Source organism: Pan troglodytes, chromosome 11 (assembly GCF_028858775.2).
Source record: "Pan troglodytes isolate AG18354 chromosome 11, NHGRI_mPanTro3-v2.0_pri, whole genome shotgun sequence".
Taxonomy (NCBI): Eukaryota; Metazoa; Chordata; class Mammalia; order Primates; family Hominidae; genus Pan; species Pan troglodytes.
The window spans coordinates 98,605,188-98,622,656 of record NC_072409.2 but is presented as its reverse complement, the minus strand read 5'-3'; the positions used below and the strand labels follow the sequence as shown (position 1 = coordinate 98,622,656).

The 17,469-nt window shown below is 37.2% G+C and overlaps 1 protein-coding gene across 11 annotated transcripts in view; it reads left to right on the top strand.

Annotated features, from left to right (window-relative positions):
* CNTLN (centlein) overlaps positions 1-17,469 on the top strand; it is a 478,854-nt gene that overhangs the window by 266,273 nt on the left and 195,112 nt on the right. For all 11 annotated transcript variants that reach the window (XM_063787952.1, XM_063787956.1, XM_009456357.3 and 8 more), the window contains 2 exons: positions 4,259-4,421; positions 15,116-15,310. In XM_063787952.1, the coding sequence (XP_063644022.1) occupies positions 4,259-4,421; positions 15,116-15,310 (358 nt within the window). The remainder of the gene's footprint in view (positions 1-4,258; positions 4,422-15,115; positions 15,311-17,469) is intronic.

The following is a 17,469-nucleotide window of genomic DNA, read 5'->3' as shown; positions in this document are numbered from 1 at the left end:
AAGAGGCTGCCGAGAATCTGGACAGCTCTGCACTTGGGACCCAAGGCCCTGGTGGCATGGGCTCATTGGGGGATCTCCTGATCTGTGGGTAGCACGGATCCATGGAAAAAGTGTGGTTTCCCAGGCAGGGTAGTGTGTCCAGAATTGGTGCGTTCTTGGTCTCACTGACTTCAAGAATGAAGCCACAGACCCTTGCGGTGAGTGTTACAGTTCTTAAAGGCGGCGTGTCCGGAGTTTGTTCCTTCTGATGTTCAGATGTGTTCAGAGTTTCTTCCTTCTGGTGGATTCGTGGTCTCGCTGGCTTCAGGAGTGAAGCTGCAGACCTTCGAGTGTTACAGCTCATAAAGGCAGTGTGGATCCAAAGAGTGAGCAGCAGCAAGATTTATTGCAAAGAGTGAAAGAACAAAGCTTCCACAGTGTGGAAGGGGACCCAAGGGGGTTGCCACTGCTGGCTCTGGCAGCCTGCTTTCATTGTCTTATCTGGCCCCACCCACATCCTGCTGATTGGTCCATTTTACAGAGAGCCAATTGGTTTTACAGAGAGCTGATTGGTCCATTTTGACAGGGTGCTGATTGGTGCGTTTACAATCCCTGAGCTAGACACAAAAGTTCTCCAAGTCCCCACTAGATTCGCTAGATACAGAGTGCTGATTGGTGCATCCACAAACCCTGAGGTAGACACACGGTGCTGATTGGTGTGTTCACAAACCTTGAGCTAGATACGGAGTGCTGATTGGTGTATTTACAATCCCTTAGCTAGACATAAAGGTTCTCCAAGTCCCCACTAGACTCAGGAGCCCAGCTGGCTTCACCCAGTGGATCCCGCACAGGGGCCACAGGTGGAGCTGCCTGCCAGTCCCGTGCCCTCCACCAGCACTCCTCAGCCCTTGGATGGGACTGGCTGCCATGGAGCAGGGGGCAGCGCTCGTCAGGGAGGCTCTGGCTGCGCAGGAGCCCACGGCGGGGTGGGGGGAGGGAGGGGAGGGAGGGGGGGAGGGTGGGGGGAGTGGGGAGTGGGTAGAGAGTGGGGGGGAGTGGGGGGAGGGCGGGGGAGGCTCAGGCATGGTGGGCTGCAGGTCCCCAGCCCTGCCCCTCGGGGAGGCAGCTAAGGCCTGGTGAGAAATCGAGAGCAGCGCCGGTGGGCCAACACTGCTGGGGGATCTGGCGCACCGTCCGTGGCTGCTGGCCTGGGTGCTAAGCCCCTCACTGCCCGGCTGGCGGGGCTGGCTGGCCGCTCTGAGTGCGGGCCGCCAAGCCCACGCCCACCCGGAACTCTAGCTGGCCCGCAAGCGCTGCACGCAGCCCCAGTTCCCACCCACGCCTCTCCCTCCACACCTCCCCGCAAGCTGAGGGAGCTGGCTCTGGCCTTGGCCAGCCCAGAAGAGGACTCCCACGGTGCAGCGGCGGGCTGAAGGGCTGCTCAAGCGCCGCCAGCGTGGGCGCCGAGGCCGAGATGGCGCCGAGAGCGAGCCACGGCTGCGGGGGCTGCCAGCACACTGGCACCTCTCAGTAGGTCGATCACTCACCATTTCCCTTGGCTGGTGGTAGGAGCTCGCATTACTCTGTGTGGCTCCCAGGTGGGCCGGCGCACCACCCTGCTTTTCCTTGCTCTCTGTGGGTTGTGCCAGCTGCCTAGTCAGTCCCAATGAGAGAACTTGGATACCTCAGTTGCCGGTGCAGGATTCACTCATTGTTTTCGTTCTTCTTGGTGGGGGGCCTCCGACCACAGCTGTTTCTAGTCGGCCATCTTGGCCCGCCCTGTTTTTCTCTACTTATTTTCAAATGAGGAAAGATCTGGACAAATTCAGTGCTTTCCGCTGGTTCAGATGTGTGAGTTGTGCGAGCTTTGCTTGCTTTTTGTATTTGCAACATTGGTGTACATATCATCACTTGTACTTTTCCGAGGGTTGTGTGGGGAGATAGAAATAAACATATCTACATAGTATAAGAGTATGCTTCAATTCCACTTATTGAGAGCATGCCCAGAAAATATCATGAGGTGGTAGAGAAAAATGTGCTTTTTCCCAGGTTAACTTTTAATTTGCAAAGCGTCATAATAGTATGAGCATCTCCTTACTCTTCAGAGAGAGAGAGAGAGAGAGAGAGTGTGTGTGTGTGTGTGTTTTAGATGGAGTCTGGCTCTGTCACCCAGGTTGGAGTGGGGTGGTGCGATCTCGGCTCAGGATCAAGTGATTCTTCTGCCTCAGCCTCCTGAGTAGCTGAAACTACGGATGTATGCTACCATGCCCAGCTGATTTTTGTAATTTTAGTAGAGATGGGGTTTCACTATTGGTCAGGCTGGTCTCGAACTCCTGACCTCAGGCGATCCACCTACCTCAGGTGATCCACCTGCCTCGGCCTCCAAAGTGCTGGGATTACAGGTGTGAGCCATCGCACCCTGCCTAGTGTGTTTCTTTTGACTAAAGATACATATATTTTGTTGTACGTTGTCCTTAAATGCAGACCAGCTACGGATTCGGGCCTTCTCATTAAGAAATACCAAATGTCTTCTAACATGGGAATATAAATAAATTTGCTATGTTTTGACACTGTATTGAAAGATGATATGTTTTATCTTCATCATGTCTCTTTTCTAAATGTCACATTTTTTTTAGGCCTCCTGGCTAACGTATCTTAACTATGATGGAATTTTCTCCTGCCCTGTTGCGTATTTCCTTTGATAATTTTTGCTAATGTTATTAGTGAAAAATGGCAGTAATCATCATGCATGATTACTGTGGGTCTTTTTTCCCCTCCTCTTGTATTACATTTCCTGAAGGCATTGTGCCATTATTGGTTCTCTTCTCTCCCCTTCCCCGTTTTTGACTGCTATTTTCTGCATGTTTCAGTTTTTTGAATTGTTACAGGAAAATGGTGTATATCCATGTATCTGTATGGATGCAGGGGTTGTAGTTGTGGTTTGAGAACATTAATGTTCTAAATCTCTAAGGAGCAGAACTCCTTGCTCCCATACTAATTTTCATCCATGTTCAACAACTGTCTCCGTATCTCTTTTATTCCTTCTTTCTTTTAAGACATTTTATGTGAATGAATGACTAGTTTAAAGTTATAGGTAAAAAAATAAGTTCCATTAAGAAATACAATCTTCAAAATATTATATAAGTACAATCAGCCTTTCATATCCATGGATTCAACCAATCATGAAAATATCAGGTGAAGAAAAATGAGTGGTTGCATCTGTACTGAACGTGTACAGACTTTTTTCTTGCCATTATTCCCTAAACAATACAGTATAACATTATTTGCATAGCATGTACTTTGTGTTAGGTATTATAAGTAATCTAGAGATGACTTAAAGTATTTGGTTGTGCATAGATTATATGCAAAACTGCATCATTTTATATAAGGACTTGAGCATCTGTAAATTTTCATATTCAAAGTGGGTCTTGAAACCATTCTCCCATAGATAATAAGAGACTACTGTTTATAGTATATTTTGATGTAATAGTGCTTTATAAATATTTCTCTGTTCAAATTAAGTATACAAAAGAATTCCCAGTTTGTATAATCTGTATCACACAGGATTCACAACCACAGCAATCTGGAAACCTCTATCTCAAAGGTGTAGTTCTCCTAGACTCTTAGTGCCATCATTACCACCACCAGTTCATTTGTCCTCCTGCTTATCAGTTTCATCCTGCGTAGGTTCGAAGGACTGGATTTTTCTTGTGACTTTCTGACTCTTTTACCTCATCAGTTCCTTCAAGCTGAGTTAGAGGAGTCACAAGCATCCCAGCCAAGGACCCTGAGGTTACAAACTAGAATTGGCAGTTGTGCTTTAAGGAACTTTGGTTTGAAAACTTAAGTTTGCCCTTTGGGATTCTTTTTAATATATTTAAAGTTCTGTATAGTAATATAAAATGAAAGGTTGACGTACCCTTTGTTCAAAACTGTCTAATAACTATAGTTGATCTTACCACTTGTTAATTCTTGAAACTGAAGTGTTAACTTAAATAAAAGGTTGTACTATGTATATCCATGGTTTTTATTACTATAAAGCTACAAAAGAAAATTAATATGTATCTGGCTTTGAAAGTCATAGTCGTTGTATCAATATTTTCTGTGTGTATGTGATAAATATTAAATATGTCATTATTTCTTTTATTAATAAGTTTGCCTGCAGTACAAATAACAGATGCAAAATAGGATGCCAATCTGTAACCTTAGATGAACACAATTATTTAACTGAGATGATCTTTATCCATACTTTTCTCTATTTATTGCTTGCTTTGCACAGGAAGGAACTGCAGGAGCTGCAGAATCTTTACAAACAGAACAGTACACATACAGCCCAGCAAGCAGAGCTGATCCAGCAGCTTCAGGTTCTCAATATGGACACACAAAAAGTACTGAGAAATCAGGAAGATGTTCACACAGCTGAAAGTATATCATATCAAAAAGTATGCTTTTATTCTGTAATAAAGATGTAAATGTTTATGTATAAACTTATGAACATATATAGAATTCGGATTTTTTCAAATTTCAGCATTTAATTTTTACTTCCTTTTACATGTGTTTCCTCAAAATTTAGAAGTGAAGGATGGTTCAATTTGGTAACATTTAAAATTTTTTGTATTTTCTTTATGGTAATTAGAGCTGAATCACTTAAAATATAGATACAAACTTACTCTATAGGGTATTATTTTTATAAATTGGCATTCAGACAGCTTCTGTGAAACATACTAGGAGTATAGTCTCAAAACTGGAATTCCTCGGCCTGCTATTACAAGAAATTATTTTGTCAAGTATGGCAGAATTTCATTGTAAAATTTGTACATTATTTTTCGGCAAATCTTCACAAATACAAAGGGGATTGCTGAGGAGGGCTTCAGGATCAATATTTTCCAGGAGTTTTCTCTGTTTATTTTGTGTGTTTCTGTTCAGTAGTCTTTTACTTTACAGTTGTTTTAGGAGCCTTTCAAGAAGGTTTACCCAAGTATTTAGGTGTGCTAACTGACTCAGCAGCAATAATTTAATCTACTAATTAAAAAAATACCTTTATTGGCCGGGCATGGTGGCTCATGCCTGTAATCCCAGCACTTTGGGAGGCTGAGGCGGGCGAATCACAAGATCAAGAGATCGAGACCATCCTGGCCAACATGATGAAACCCTGTTTCTACTAAAAATACAAAAAGTTAGCTGAGCATGGTGGTTCATGCCTGTAGTCCCAGCTACTTGGGAGGCTGAGGCAGGAGAATCACTTGAACCTGGGAGGCGGAGGTCGCAGTGAGCCAAGATCGCACCATTGCACTCCAGCCTGGCGACGGGGAGACAACGTCTCAAAAAAAAAAAAAAAAAGCCTTTACTGTGTTCTTCATATGTTTTGTGTAGTGTGCTAAATTATTTTAATAAATAATGTAGTTTATATAGTGTTATTCTCATTTAATGATAGTAGTTGAGGCAAGTGAGGCTTAGAGAGGTTAAATAATACAGTTCATATTATCCCTCTAGAATTATTGGATTTTTACTTTTGATCTTACTTTTCTAAAAAATCACTGTGAAAATCCAATGTCTATAATTAACATGAAATTAATTACCTTAAAACTTAAACACATATTTTTAAATGATGCTTTGTAACAGTGGTTTTCAGTGTGTGTTTTGTGTTCCCTTTGTGTTCTCCCAAGGACCTAGATGATAGCAAGCAGGAAGATACAGTCTTCCACTTCAGCTAGAGCAGTGCTGCCTTTTTGTTTTATGGGGTGACATTGCCCACTGTGTTTTTTGTTTCTAAAGCACGTTCCATTGCTAAAATGATTTGAAACACTGTACTTTATTAATACTTGTTAATTGTTATTAATACTAATTGTTTTCTCTTTTTCCCCCATTGATGACTTTCTGTTGCTTGAAACATTTTTTTTCTATTGCTTGAAACATTTTTTTTCCCCTCTTGGCTTCCCTTGTACTATAATTGGGTGGTTTTCTTCCTTCAGTTTTTAGCTGTCCCTTTTTAATTTCTTTCTGGTCCTACCCAGTCTCCATGTCCTGTAAAGTGTTAAAATGTTCCAGGCCTCACTCTTAGGATCTCTCCCTTTTTTTTTCTGTTTATACTCACACCCTAGGTGATTTTATCTAATCACCTTGACTTTCAAAATTATACTGCAGGTTGAATATCCCTTATCTGAAATGCTTGGAATCTGAAACCTGAAGTGTTTCACATTTTTAGCTTTTGAGATTTTGGAATATTTGCATTACATTTACTGGCTGAGCATCCCAAATCTGAAAAATTGAAATCTGAAATGCTCCAATGAGCATTTCCTTTGAGCATCATACTGGTGCTCAAAAATGTTTTGGATTTTGGAGCATTTCAGATTTTTTGATTTGGATGCTCTACCTGTGTCTATAGGCTGATGATTCCCAAATTTGTAAATTTGTTTATCTACCTTGGATCTCTTCTGTATACTCTAGGAAAGAGTATATCTAATTGCCTACTTAATATCTCTTCACTTGGATTCCTAATGGGCATCTCATAGTGAACGTGGTCAAAACAAAGCTATTGCCTTTTATGTTTTCAGTACAGGTGCAGAATTCGACTACTTCCCACCACCCTTGCTGTCACCATTCTGTCCAGGCCACTATCACATATTACCTGGATTATTGCAGTAACTTGCCAGTTTCTTTGTTCTGATCTTAAGCCTTTTGACATAGGTGCCAGGATATTATTGCAAAAACTTTGTGAGTCAAATCAGATCACTGCTCTCTTCAAGTTCCTCCAGTGGTTTCCCAGACCATTAAAAATAAAAAACCTAAGTTCTTACTACAACCTGTGGGACTCTACACGTTCCGACTCTACATTACCTCTCTGATCTCATCTTTGCCTTCTTTTCTTATTCACTCCAGCAACACACACCATGTTTTTATTCCTTGAACATAACAGGTATTTAACCTTTCAAGGTATACTTTCTTCCAGTGCCTGAAAGCTTTCCTGCCCAGTTATCTGCATAGATACCATTTTACTTCCTTTATTCTACAACTCTTACAGTTTAAAATTAGTTGATAGCAGACATTAAATGGTAGAAGCAAGAAAAGAATGATGTATGTTGTAATAGTAGTAGAGGGAAATATGGGAGCATAACTGGGGGCCTGTTCCAAGACTAAGGATAAAGAAAGCTCTCCTTGATGGTGTCATACCAGTAATACTTTGCTGAGAAGATAAGATATCAAAGAGACAAATTAATTTCTGATAACTTTTCCAAATGGACTCTAGTTCAAACCATAAATTCCCTAGTGTATGTCTTTACTAAATTTGGAGAACTAGAGCTTATATGCCCCTATTTGGCGAACTTGCCGTAACCTAAATTGTGATCTGGGGTACATTTTGAAACCGTAAACACTTTTCTTCTAGGCTTATGTTTATCCCTTCCAAGAATCATTATAGAAAATGAGAGATGTAAATGATGGGGTTATGTTGTGTATGTGAATGATACTGAGGCAGAATAAAAATAAAAGAGAACAAACTGAGATATGCTAACCTAATAATTGGCTTCCTTTTCCTTGTGTTTAGTCTGTTTTTTATCATTTCTTTCTCTAGATTGAATATCATTTTTCTTTTATTTTTGTTTCTCAGAGATTACCTTGGGGAGTGTGGGAGTAGGGGGGCTTCACTGATACTTAAGTTGATTCTCACTTTGAAATTGTTCCTCCCACTGTAATATTTTAATTTTGAAGTTGTTTTAGATGCTTGTAGTTATTAATACAGTTTTCATTAGTATCCTCAACTAGACTCAATTTGAAAATATTCTTATTATTTATTTATTCTTTATAAATTTTGTCTGCAGTTAGTAGACATTACAATTGTTTTGGTGGCTGTATATAGTTATTTTAAAAAACAAAGTCTTTTATAATTCCATCTCCCAGAGGCAAATACTGTGAACATTTTGAATATTTCACTTTTAAAAATGCATCTTAACATATTTGTTAGCACACTAATATTTTTCACTTTAACATTATATTTAAAAAAATCATAACATATAACTATTTTAGATGGTCATATAATTTATTTTTCTACTGTTGGTTATATAATTTGTTTTACTATTGTAAATAAAGGTGCAATAAACATTTCTTTGTCAGTTCAGACTATTACTATTCATTATAGTGTACTGACTACACATATGTACACACACGCACGCGCGCGCACACACACACACACACACACACACACTGACCTATCCACCCAGGGAAGACTTCCTTTTATGAAGCTATAGCATCATATTAACCATATGCAATTCACTTTTTTTTTTTTTGACAGTGTCTCACTCTGTTGCCTAGGCTGGAGTGCAGTGGCACGATCTCGACTCACTGCAACCCCCGCCTCCCAGGCTTCAAGCAATTCCCCCACCTTAGCCTCCCCAGTAGCTGGGACTACAGGCGCGTGCCACCACACTCAGCTAATTTTTGTACTTTTCGATAGAGACTGAGTTTCACCATGTTGACTAGGCTGGTCTCCAACTCCTTACCTCAGGTGATCCATCTGCTTCAGCCTCCCAAAGTGCTGGGATTATAGGTGTGAGCCACTGCACCTGGCCCAATTCACTTTTAATTAGTTCGTACATAACATACCCTTTTAAAATTATCCCATAATAAGAATGTATGGGGGTCATGGATTCTAAGGGGACCTGCCTACTACATGATCAGTAAACGTTAAGTTACTGAAACTTGAGACATTGCATGCTATGATGTCCCACTTTGGATAATGCAATTTAAAAATCATAATTGTATTTTAAAACTTTATGGCGATGTTTCTATTTTAATTTAAACATTACTCTAGTCCATTTAATGTTTGACTTTGGGTGGATGAATGGTTCTGCAGTGGTGAAAAATGTGGAGAAACAAAATACAAGTGAGAAGTCCTTCCAGTTAGATCACAGTTATAAAGACAGAATGTAAAATTGTACTATAAGCTGGGGAGAATCTGAGTTTCCATTTACACAAATTATTTTAGAAATGTATTATGTAAATCGAGATAAAAATGTAAATTGCTCCTAGTAACCATATAATAATAATAGATAACATTTTTTTAGCTTATTGTGTATCAGGCACTGGCAATAGGGCTTTTGCCTGATTGTTTAAGCCTCGCACCAACCTGATGTGGTATTGTTATTTTTATCCCTGTTTGTAGATCAGGTAACTGAAGCTTAGAGTGTTGTCTAAAGTCAAACAGCTACCTGTGTAGAATTCAGATCTAGGTAATCTTGGGTCCAGAATGCAATTCTTAAACTTTATTATAAAGCCAACAGTATAGTTCAGTTTTAAATGGAAAGGTGAGGTCTTATCCCTAAAAGCCTCGGTAAACAGATTCTACAAACTTGCATTATCCATTCTCATCCAAATTTTTTCAACAGTTAATAATTTCTAATGTTGGAATATTTATCCTGATATCTAAGTTAAATGTTATTCAGAAGATTTCATTGCTTTCTTTTTGGTGACCAGAGTATAGCAGTTACCTTTCTCTGTGAAAAGGGCTTCCATCATTTTTCTCTGGCCATTGTTTCTCCTGATTGTATCCATTTGGTTTCTTTTATCTTGCTATTACATCACACTTTTTAACTTTTTGAGCTTCTGAAGATTTTTTACTAACGCTTTTTTTTCTCCTCAAAAATGTAGTAGTTGTGTAGTGCAGGATTTTAAAATTTGGGAATGATCACATTGCCTTATTTGTCAGGTGTGTTATTGTTCAGACTTTAGTGTTCATTTATATCAGATTATTCATTCTTATTCTAGAGCATTATATGTATTGTCTTTATTCCTTGTCTACACATATTTTTAGATTGTTTTCTAATTTGAATAATCTTGCAATAATGAGATGAAATTATTTATTCAAAATTTGAAACATTTTCACATAGATTCATTTTAATATTTTCGAATAATAATTGGGATTTAGCTCTAAGACTCAGGTGAGTTGAATTAAAAGTATTACACTAACAATTTGTCTTCAATTCTTATTAAACTTCTTTAAGAATCAGATCTTAGTTTACTGTTTCTAATGAAGTTTGTTTCCTCTGTTCTCTTTCTCTCAATTCTTCACCCCTTTTTCTTGCCCTTACATTACCCATTCTTTCTCTCATTTATTAAGTAGATCTGTATCATAATATCTGTTTAATTATCTGAAAAGATGAAAACAGTTGTCCCAAGTGGTAGGATGTGGGAATTGAGGAGGGGAGACAAAGGTGAAGAAAGAAAATTGAAAAGTTTTGAGCACAGAGGTGAGTCATATTGTCCCAGAGCTCTCCGTAACAAATCATCAGTCTCATATACAAGTCTACCAGTCATATAGTGTGGAAGGCTTTTCTAGGAGAAAAACACCTATCAAGATAAATAAAAGTAATCTAATGTGTTCTCTTCCTCTGAGCATGTAGCCGTTCATACAATTTTTAATATTTTTTTATCTGCACATTTATATATGTGTATGAATTAAATATTGATAAGGAATTATATCAGCATTTATGATTTCTAGACCATCAAACATGGTTGGGGTACTAACATGTATTTTATAACTTTTTGGTCTATTTAGTGACATTATTACTCAAACTATTAACTAGGAAAATAAGGAGTTAGCCTATTAAATTACATGTTAAATTAGTGTTTTCATTTTTGGCTATAAATAGTACAGTTTTCACTTGAAGAATTTATTGTTTCAGTCAGTGTTGCAAATACAGTTGGCACTCTGTATCCATAGGGCATATCCCCATTCACAGATTCAACCAACCTTGAATTGAAAATATTTGGGGAAAAAATGAAAAATAGCAATACAACAATAAAAATTAATAAGAAAAAGAGTATAACAACTATTTACATAGTGTTTACATTGTAAACACTGGGTAGATTCCATCTTATTCTTATAAGTAATCTGGAGATGGTTTAAAGTATACAGGAGGATGTACATAGGTTATAAGCAAAATACTGTGCCATTTTATATAAGGGACTTGTGCATTTTTCAGATTTTTTTTATTCATTTGGGTCCTGGAAACAATATTGTGGATAATGAGGGAATGCTGTAGTATATTTACTAGATTTGGATGATTTCAATTCTTAAACAAATTAGTATCGGTGGATAACAGAGCATATACGTTTTCAAAATTGTTAAGATATATAAAATATCATTTAGTTCTTTAACACTAATAAAATATTCGAAAAGGGGTTCTTCAGTCTAAGCCCCTGAAAATTAAAGGAGTTGGAGGTTGAGGTCTTATTTCTAACTTGCTTTCTGTCCCCTGGAGATCCTTTTAACCTTTTTCACTTAATTTCTTCAACAGAAAATAGCATGAAGAATAGTAAGGATAATATATTGCTTATGAATTGTAATGATTGATACTTCTAAAGCATATAATGTAATACGTGGTTACATTTTTATAGGCCAGAAGCTTACAAAAAAATTCTGATCCATTCGAGCTTTTTGGATTATTAGAGGAAAGAAGTTATAGAGAAAAGAGCCTCTCTGAAAACTGTTGTAAGGAATCTTATTGCTAATAGGGAAGAAGATAACTCAGTATGCCTAAGGCAATGCAGATGAATGAATTTATCATATTGCCTAATTTACTCACTTGAGCACTGTTTTTTTTTTTTAAACTCTACTCTTATTAATGGAATGAGAATAAGATGGAATCTACCCAGGGCACTGGAACATCCTAAGCTTTTGCCTTCTTGCAGGATCTCCTAGAGAATTAAACATTTTATTACCCTGAGGTCTTGTCACCAAAAAACACTTTAGAAATAAAGCTAGATTTAACCTTGTTGAAGGCTGTTTTAACCAAGTTTACTGCTGGACTGAGGCCTAGAGTTAAAAATGGCTGGAGGACTATCTTTGCTTCCTGTACTCTAAGTTCACAACTGAGTGATCTCATTACTATTAAATACATGAAATCCAGTCAGCCAACAAAGAAAACAGGCAAGTAGGAGATGTATATTTGGAGTAAGCTAAGGAATAAGATAAGAATTTGTCCCAAAACCTAGAGCAAAGCTGACCTAATTTGTTCTGGGCTTTCTCAGTTCTTTTTCACCTGCTGCTTGGAAGGATGGATATTCAGTGCAAGACATAGAGTTTTTCCCAGTGTAGTCTTACCCACCTAGTCATATCACATCAAGTCAGGGCAACTTCTGAATAGGAATGCAACTGCTTAAACTGCATGTCAGAGAGAGCAAACTAGAGAACACAAGACGAGCGCTATTAGTTGTCTATTTTTTTTTTTTTTTTGAGTTTGAGTCTTGCCCTGTTGCCCTGGCTGGAGTGCAGTGGCACGATCTCAGCTCATTGCAGCCTCTGCCTCCTGGGTTCAAGTGATTCTCCTGCCTCAGCCTCCCGAGTAGCTGGGATTACAGGCATGTGCCACCATGCCCAGCTAATTTTGTATTTTTAGTAGAGACAGGGTTTCTCCGTGTTGGTCAGACTGGTCTTGAACTCCCGTCGTCAGGTGATCCGCCAGCCTCGGTCTCCCAAAGTGCTGGGATTACGGATGTGAGCCAACCTGCCCGACCAGTGCTCTATTTTATGAAGCAAGGCAGAAGTTAGATGAGAGGAGATAAATTAAGATAGAGCCTTCTTCCATGAATGAATCGGCCTAAAGCCTTATATTTGTGGAAGAAGGTCCCAAGATGTGACACCCAAGAGTAGGGTATAACACATCCTTGGCACTAGTGGCCAGTAAATTGGTCCTCAATCCTGACCATACCCTAGCATCATGCCTGTACCTTGGTCATTAGGATAGAAGGTATGTAGTTTTCTTTGTCAGCACTTATCAGTGTCCATGAGATTCTCAAATATTTGAAATATGTGAATTCTTTAATAATATGTTCTATTATTTACCTCAGAGGGATTAATTTGTACTGATTGGGTAAATATTGGTTAGTGTAAATAATGCACCGGAGATTAGAAAGTGATTAAATATTCATTGAAAAAATGACTATGCAGTGAAGAGAAGACCGTCACTCATCATAGCTTCAACTTTCCCTAGCCAGGTTAGCTCTTATGTCCAGGGTTTGCTTTTTTCTTTTCTACCCTAAACCCAGTTATGAGAGCAGCAGCACAGTACAAGTAGGCACGCTGAACTCTTCATTGTCCCTTTAAGCTGTCAGGTTCCTACTCTTTCTTGCCTCCTAGAATATTTGATGGTATCAGCTGTGGAAATGACATTGGACATGCTCCTTGGTATAAAGGTAATGGGAAGGGAAAGTATAAATTGATGTTCTAAATTTTTTAATAAATCATATAGGCAATACTTTCTTTTAAAAAATTGCCTAGACTTTGGCAATAAAATGAAGTGGATTATTTTAAATATCTCCACAATAATATCGATAGATAAATTTTATTTTTTTTAAGACAGTGTCTCCCCATGTCACCCAGACTGGAGTGCAGTGGCACGATCTCGGCTCACTGCAGCCTCGACCTCCTGGGCTCAAGTGTTCCTCCCACCTCACCCTTCCAAGTAGCTGGGACTACAGGTGCATGCTACCACGCCCGGGTAATTTTTTGTATTTTTGGTAGAGACGGGGATTCATCATATTGCCCAGGCTGGTCTCGAACTCCTGAGCTCAGGTGATCTGCCCATCTCGGCCTCCCAAAGTGCTGGGATTACAGGAGTGAGCCACCTTTCCAGCCAGAGATACATTTTTTTTTTAAAATAAAAAAAGGTATATTGAGCTAATTATATGCCAGTGGAGTGGAACTTTAGAGGGTCTTATTTTTGTGACAAGTTATGTTTCAGGAGATGTATTAATGAAAGGTTTTACAAGCCTTTTTAAATTTTAAATTTAAAAAACGGAGGTAAACATGCATACAGAAATGTACACAAATCCTAGGTTTCTAGATGAACTAAAGCTTCACTATCTTTTATGTATGTAAGTTTCTTCCCATGAGGCAAGGCAGACTGATGGAAGATGTTCTGTATCTTTAAGTAAATGAGCAAACCTAAAAACTTACCGTAGCTCCATATAATTTTGAGATTTTTGCATTTGAGGGTTTTGCTCTTATTTTAAGATTTTACTGTTAGCCTTTAAAACCACACACACACACACACACACACACACACACACACACACACACACATTTTTGCTCTTAGGTCACTTTTCTAGTGTCAGCCACAGATATACATACAGATTCTGTATGTAAATCAACTACCAGAGATTGGATTATATCTCATTAAATCACAATTATACATTAGGATCAAGTTCACAAGTTCTGGAGTCATACCATTGTTAACCCTATATTACTGTCTGTATGATAGCACTTATATGTCATGTTATCTCATAGTTTTAATAAACTTTTAAATTTACTTAATGCATATTGCCTTGACTTAAAAAGGTTTTAAAGTTATTAATAAGTCTTCAAAATATTGTTTCTATTTTTTCACAGTTTAAGGTTTTCAGTAACTCCCTGTTGTCTGCAGAACAAATCCATCCTCTTAATCCAGTATTGAACAGCCTTTACATTCTTTCTACAGCCTTACTGCTTGACTTTGTCTCTTACTATTCCCCTGTTCCTCCTAGCAGTAGATACTAAATTATACTTAATAAGAATGTAGAATTCAACATTAATTAACTGTTAATGAAATACTCCTGATTTTGTTTTCTTTCAAATGTATATGTTAAGTCCAATTAAACTGATATACCTTATGCTCCTTTCTGTCCTTTCCTATCATTGTACATACTTTTTTTTCACATTTCTTCTATCTTTAGAATGACTTTTTGTTTTTGGTCAATTCCAATTATATTGTCATGTTTCATTTCAGGTCCTTTTTCATAATTCCCTCCATGATTAATACAGCTAGCTTAAAATATTTTCTTCCTCAGAAATTTGGCATTCTTTTCCTATATTACACTGGCTAATAATACATATTGCCTTTTTAACATATTTTCTAGTTTTTATCACATTTTAAATGTTAAAAAATTAAATATTAAACATATTATTATATAATTTAGTTAGTTTTTTTGTGTTTATATCTTCTTTCTCTCTGAGAATATTAAAATAACCTGAGGACAAGAACTGTGTTTATACAGTTCACATATATATATATATATATATATACACACACACACACACACACAGACACACAGACACATAGTTTTATTGATTATTAATATAATTTGGATATATTTTTTGAAACAGCTTTACAATGAGTTACATATTTGTTTTGAAACCACAAAATCAAATGAAGCTATGCTCCGGCAAAGTGTTATTAATCTTCAGGATCAGCTATTACAAAAAGAGCAAGAAAATGCTAAGTTAAAAGAAAAACTTCAGGAATCAGAGGGAGCACCTCTTCCTTTACCTCAAGAAAGTGATCCAGACTACTCAGCACAGGTGAGAGACATTTTCTAAAACTGTTATTCAGTGTAATATTAATTTAAATCATCTTCTACAATTGACTAAAACATAAAAATTTAAATATATTTGCATTTATTGGAGTATAAGAAGTGTGCAGATAGTTTTGCATTATACTATTTTTATACTGTTTGTAGGCATGAATATTACATACAATACGAATTTATATAGAAGTGCATGTAGAAGTACAGGGTCTAGCAAATGTAGTTATCATGATGAAACATTTGGCTGATATACATTATTGAAAAGCAAATTAATAGGTCATGCCCATTTTGAGACTTTTTAACTGAATGAGCTAATGGAATAGAAAGTATCTAACAGTAAGTTTCATAAAGTACTTGCCATAATGCCTGGTATTCGGTACTCAGTATCCAATAGTCCTAATTCTATCACTACCTTGATACATGATTTTGGACAGGTCATATAACCTTTCTTACTATTTCCTGTGGTAAATGAAGGTAGTATAAATGTATAGATAAATATGTAGGATCTGGTTGCAGAGCTTAGCATATAGAAAATGTTAAGTGGTACCTTTTTAGATAATCTTCAGGACAACTTTCAACTCTAAACATCTTTAAAAAAACTGTGAATTTATTTAAGTGTTTTTAAGGCACTCATAGCTTTTCTTTAAATTTTATAATGTATTAATTCAGTAATGGATTGTAATTTTTGAACGTAGCACATTTGTCTTGCTAATTAACCTTATGACAACAATTTTTAAAATTGTACCATATTGTATGCATTTTTTGGACTTCAGGTATACAGTATTGGATCAATGATAAAATTTGTATTATGACATACTATTGTATGCATATGACAATTTAATTTAATGGCTTTGTTTAGTTCTTTATTATAATAAACACCCTTGGTTCAACCAACTTATCCAAAGACTAGATCATTACAAATGGCTTACATCCACTTGTATGTGCTTTGATTCTCTTACAAGAGGTAACCACCAAACTTCTTATCATTTTGATTTTTTTAAACAGTTTTATCATATACAAATTTATGAGGAAACAGTTTATTGTTTAGTCATTCAAAAAAATGATATAATGTGTTGTTTATGGGGTTAGGCAATTTTGACTCATCATTATGTTACTAAGATTTATCCGTGTTTTTTGATATAGGTGTTTGTTTTCACTGTTTAAAAATATTCTATTATATGTGAGTATATCATAACTATTTTTACATGTATCTCTAGATGAGAACTTTGGTTATTTCCATTTTTGCTGTTATGGATAATATTACTGTTGACATTTTCGCACATGTTTCTTGATGTACACGTTCATGCATCTTCGTGGGTTATATATCTAGGAGTAGAAATCCTGGATTATAAAGTGTGAAAATGTTACTTTTAGATGATACTGATCACCTGTTTTTCAAAGTGGTTCTATCAGTTTTACTACCACCAACAATATAAAAGAGATCTGGTTGTTTCCTGTCCTACTCAACACTTGGTGTTGTCAGACTTCTTAATTCATTACCAATTGAATGAGTATAAAATAATATTTTATTTTGTTTTTTATGTGCATATCACTGACTAGCCAGTATGTGTCTTCTTTTGTGAATTATCTGTTTATGTCTTTTTTGTTCAATCTTCTGTTGGATTTTTTTCTTACTGATTTTCAAAAGCTCTTTATATATTCTTAATATTAATCCCTAGTAAGCTAATATATGGCAGATATCTCACTGTGTACTTGTCTTTTCTTTTGATTTTCTTCAAGTTGTCATTTGATGAACAGAAATTAAGTTACTTCTTTTTTTTTTGAGACAGAGTTTTGCTCTTATTGCCCAGGCTGGAGTGCCATGGTGTGATCTCGGCTCATTGGAACCTCCACCTCCTGGGTTCAAGCAATTCTCCTGCCTCAGCCTCCCGAGTAGCTGGGATTATAGGCGCCTGCCACCACACCTGGCTAATTTTTTTATTTTTAGTATAGACGGGGTTTCACCATGTTGGTCAAACTGGTCCTGAACTCTTGACCTCAGGTGATCCACCCGCCGTGGCCTTCCAAAGTGCTGGGATTACAAGCGTGAGCCACCGTGCCTGGCCACTTCTTAATTTTAATTTAGGCAAATTAATCATTTATAGTTATTGGTTTGGTATTTCATTTAAGAAATCTTTCTGTTCCCCCAAAGAA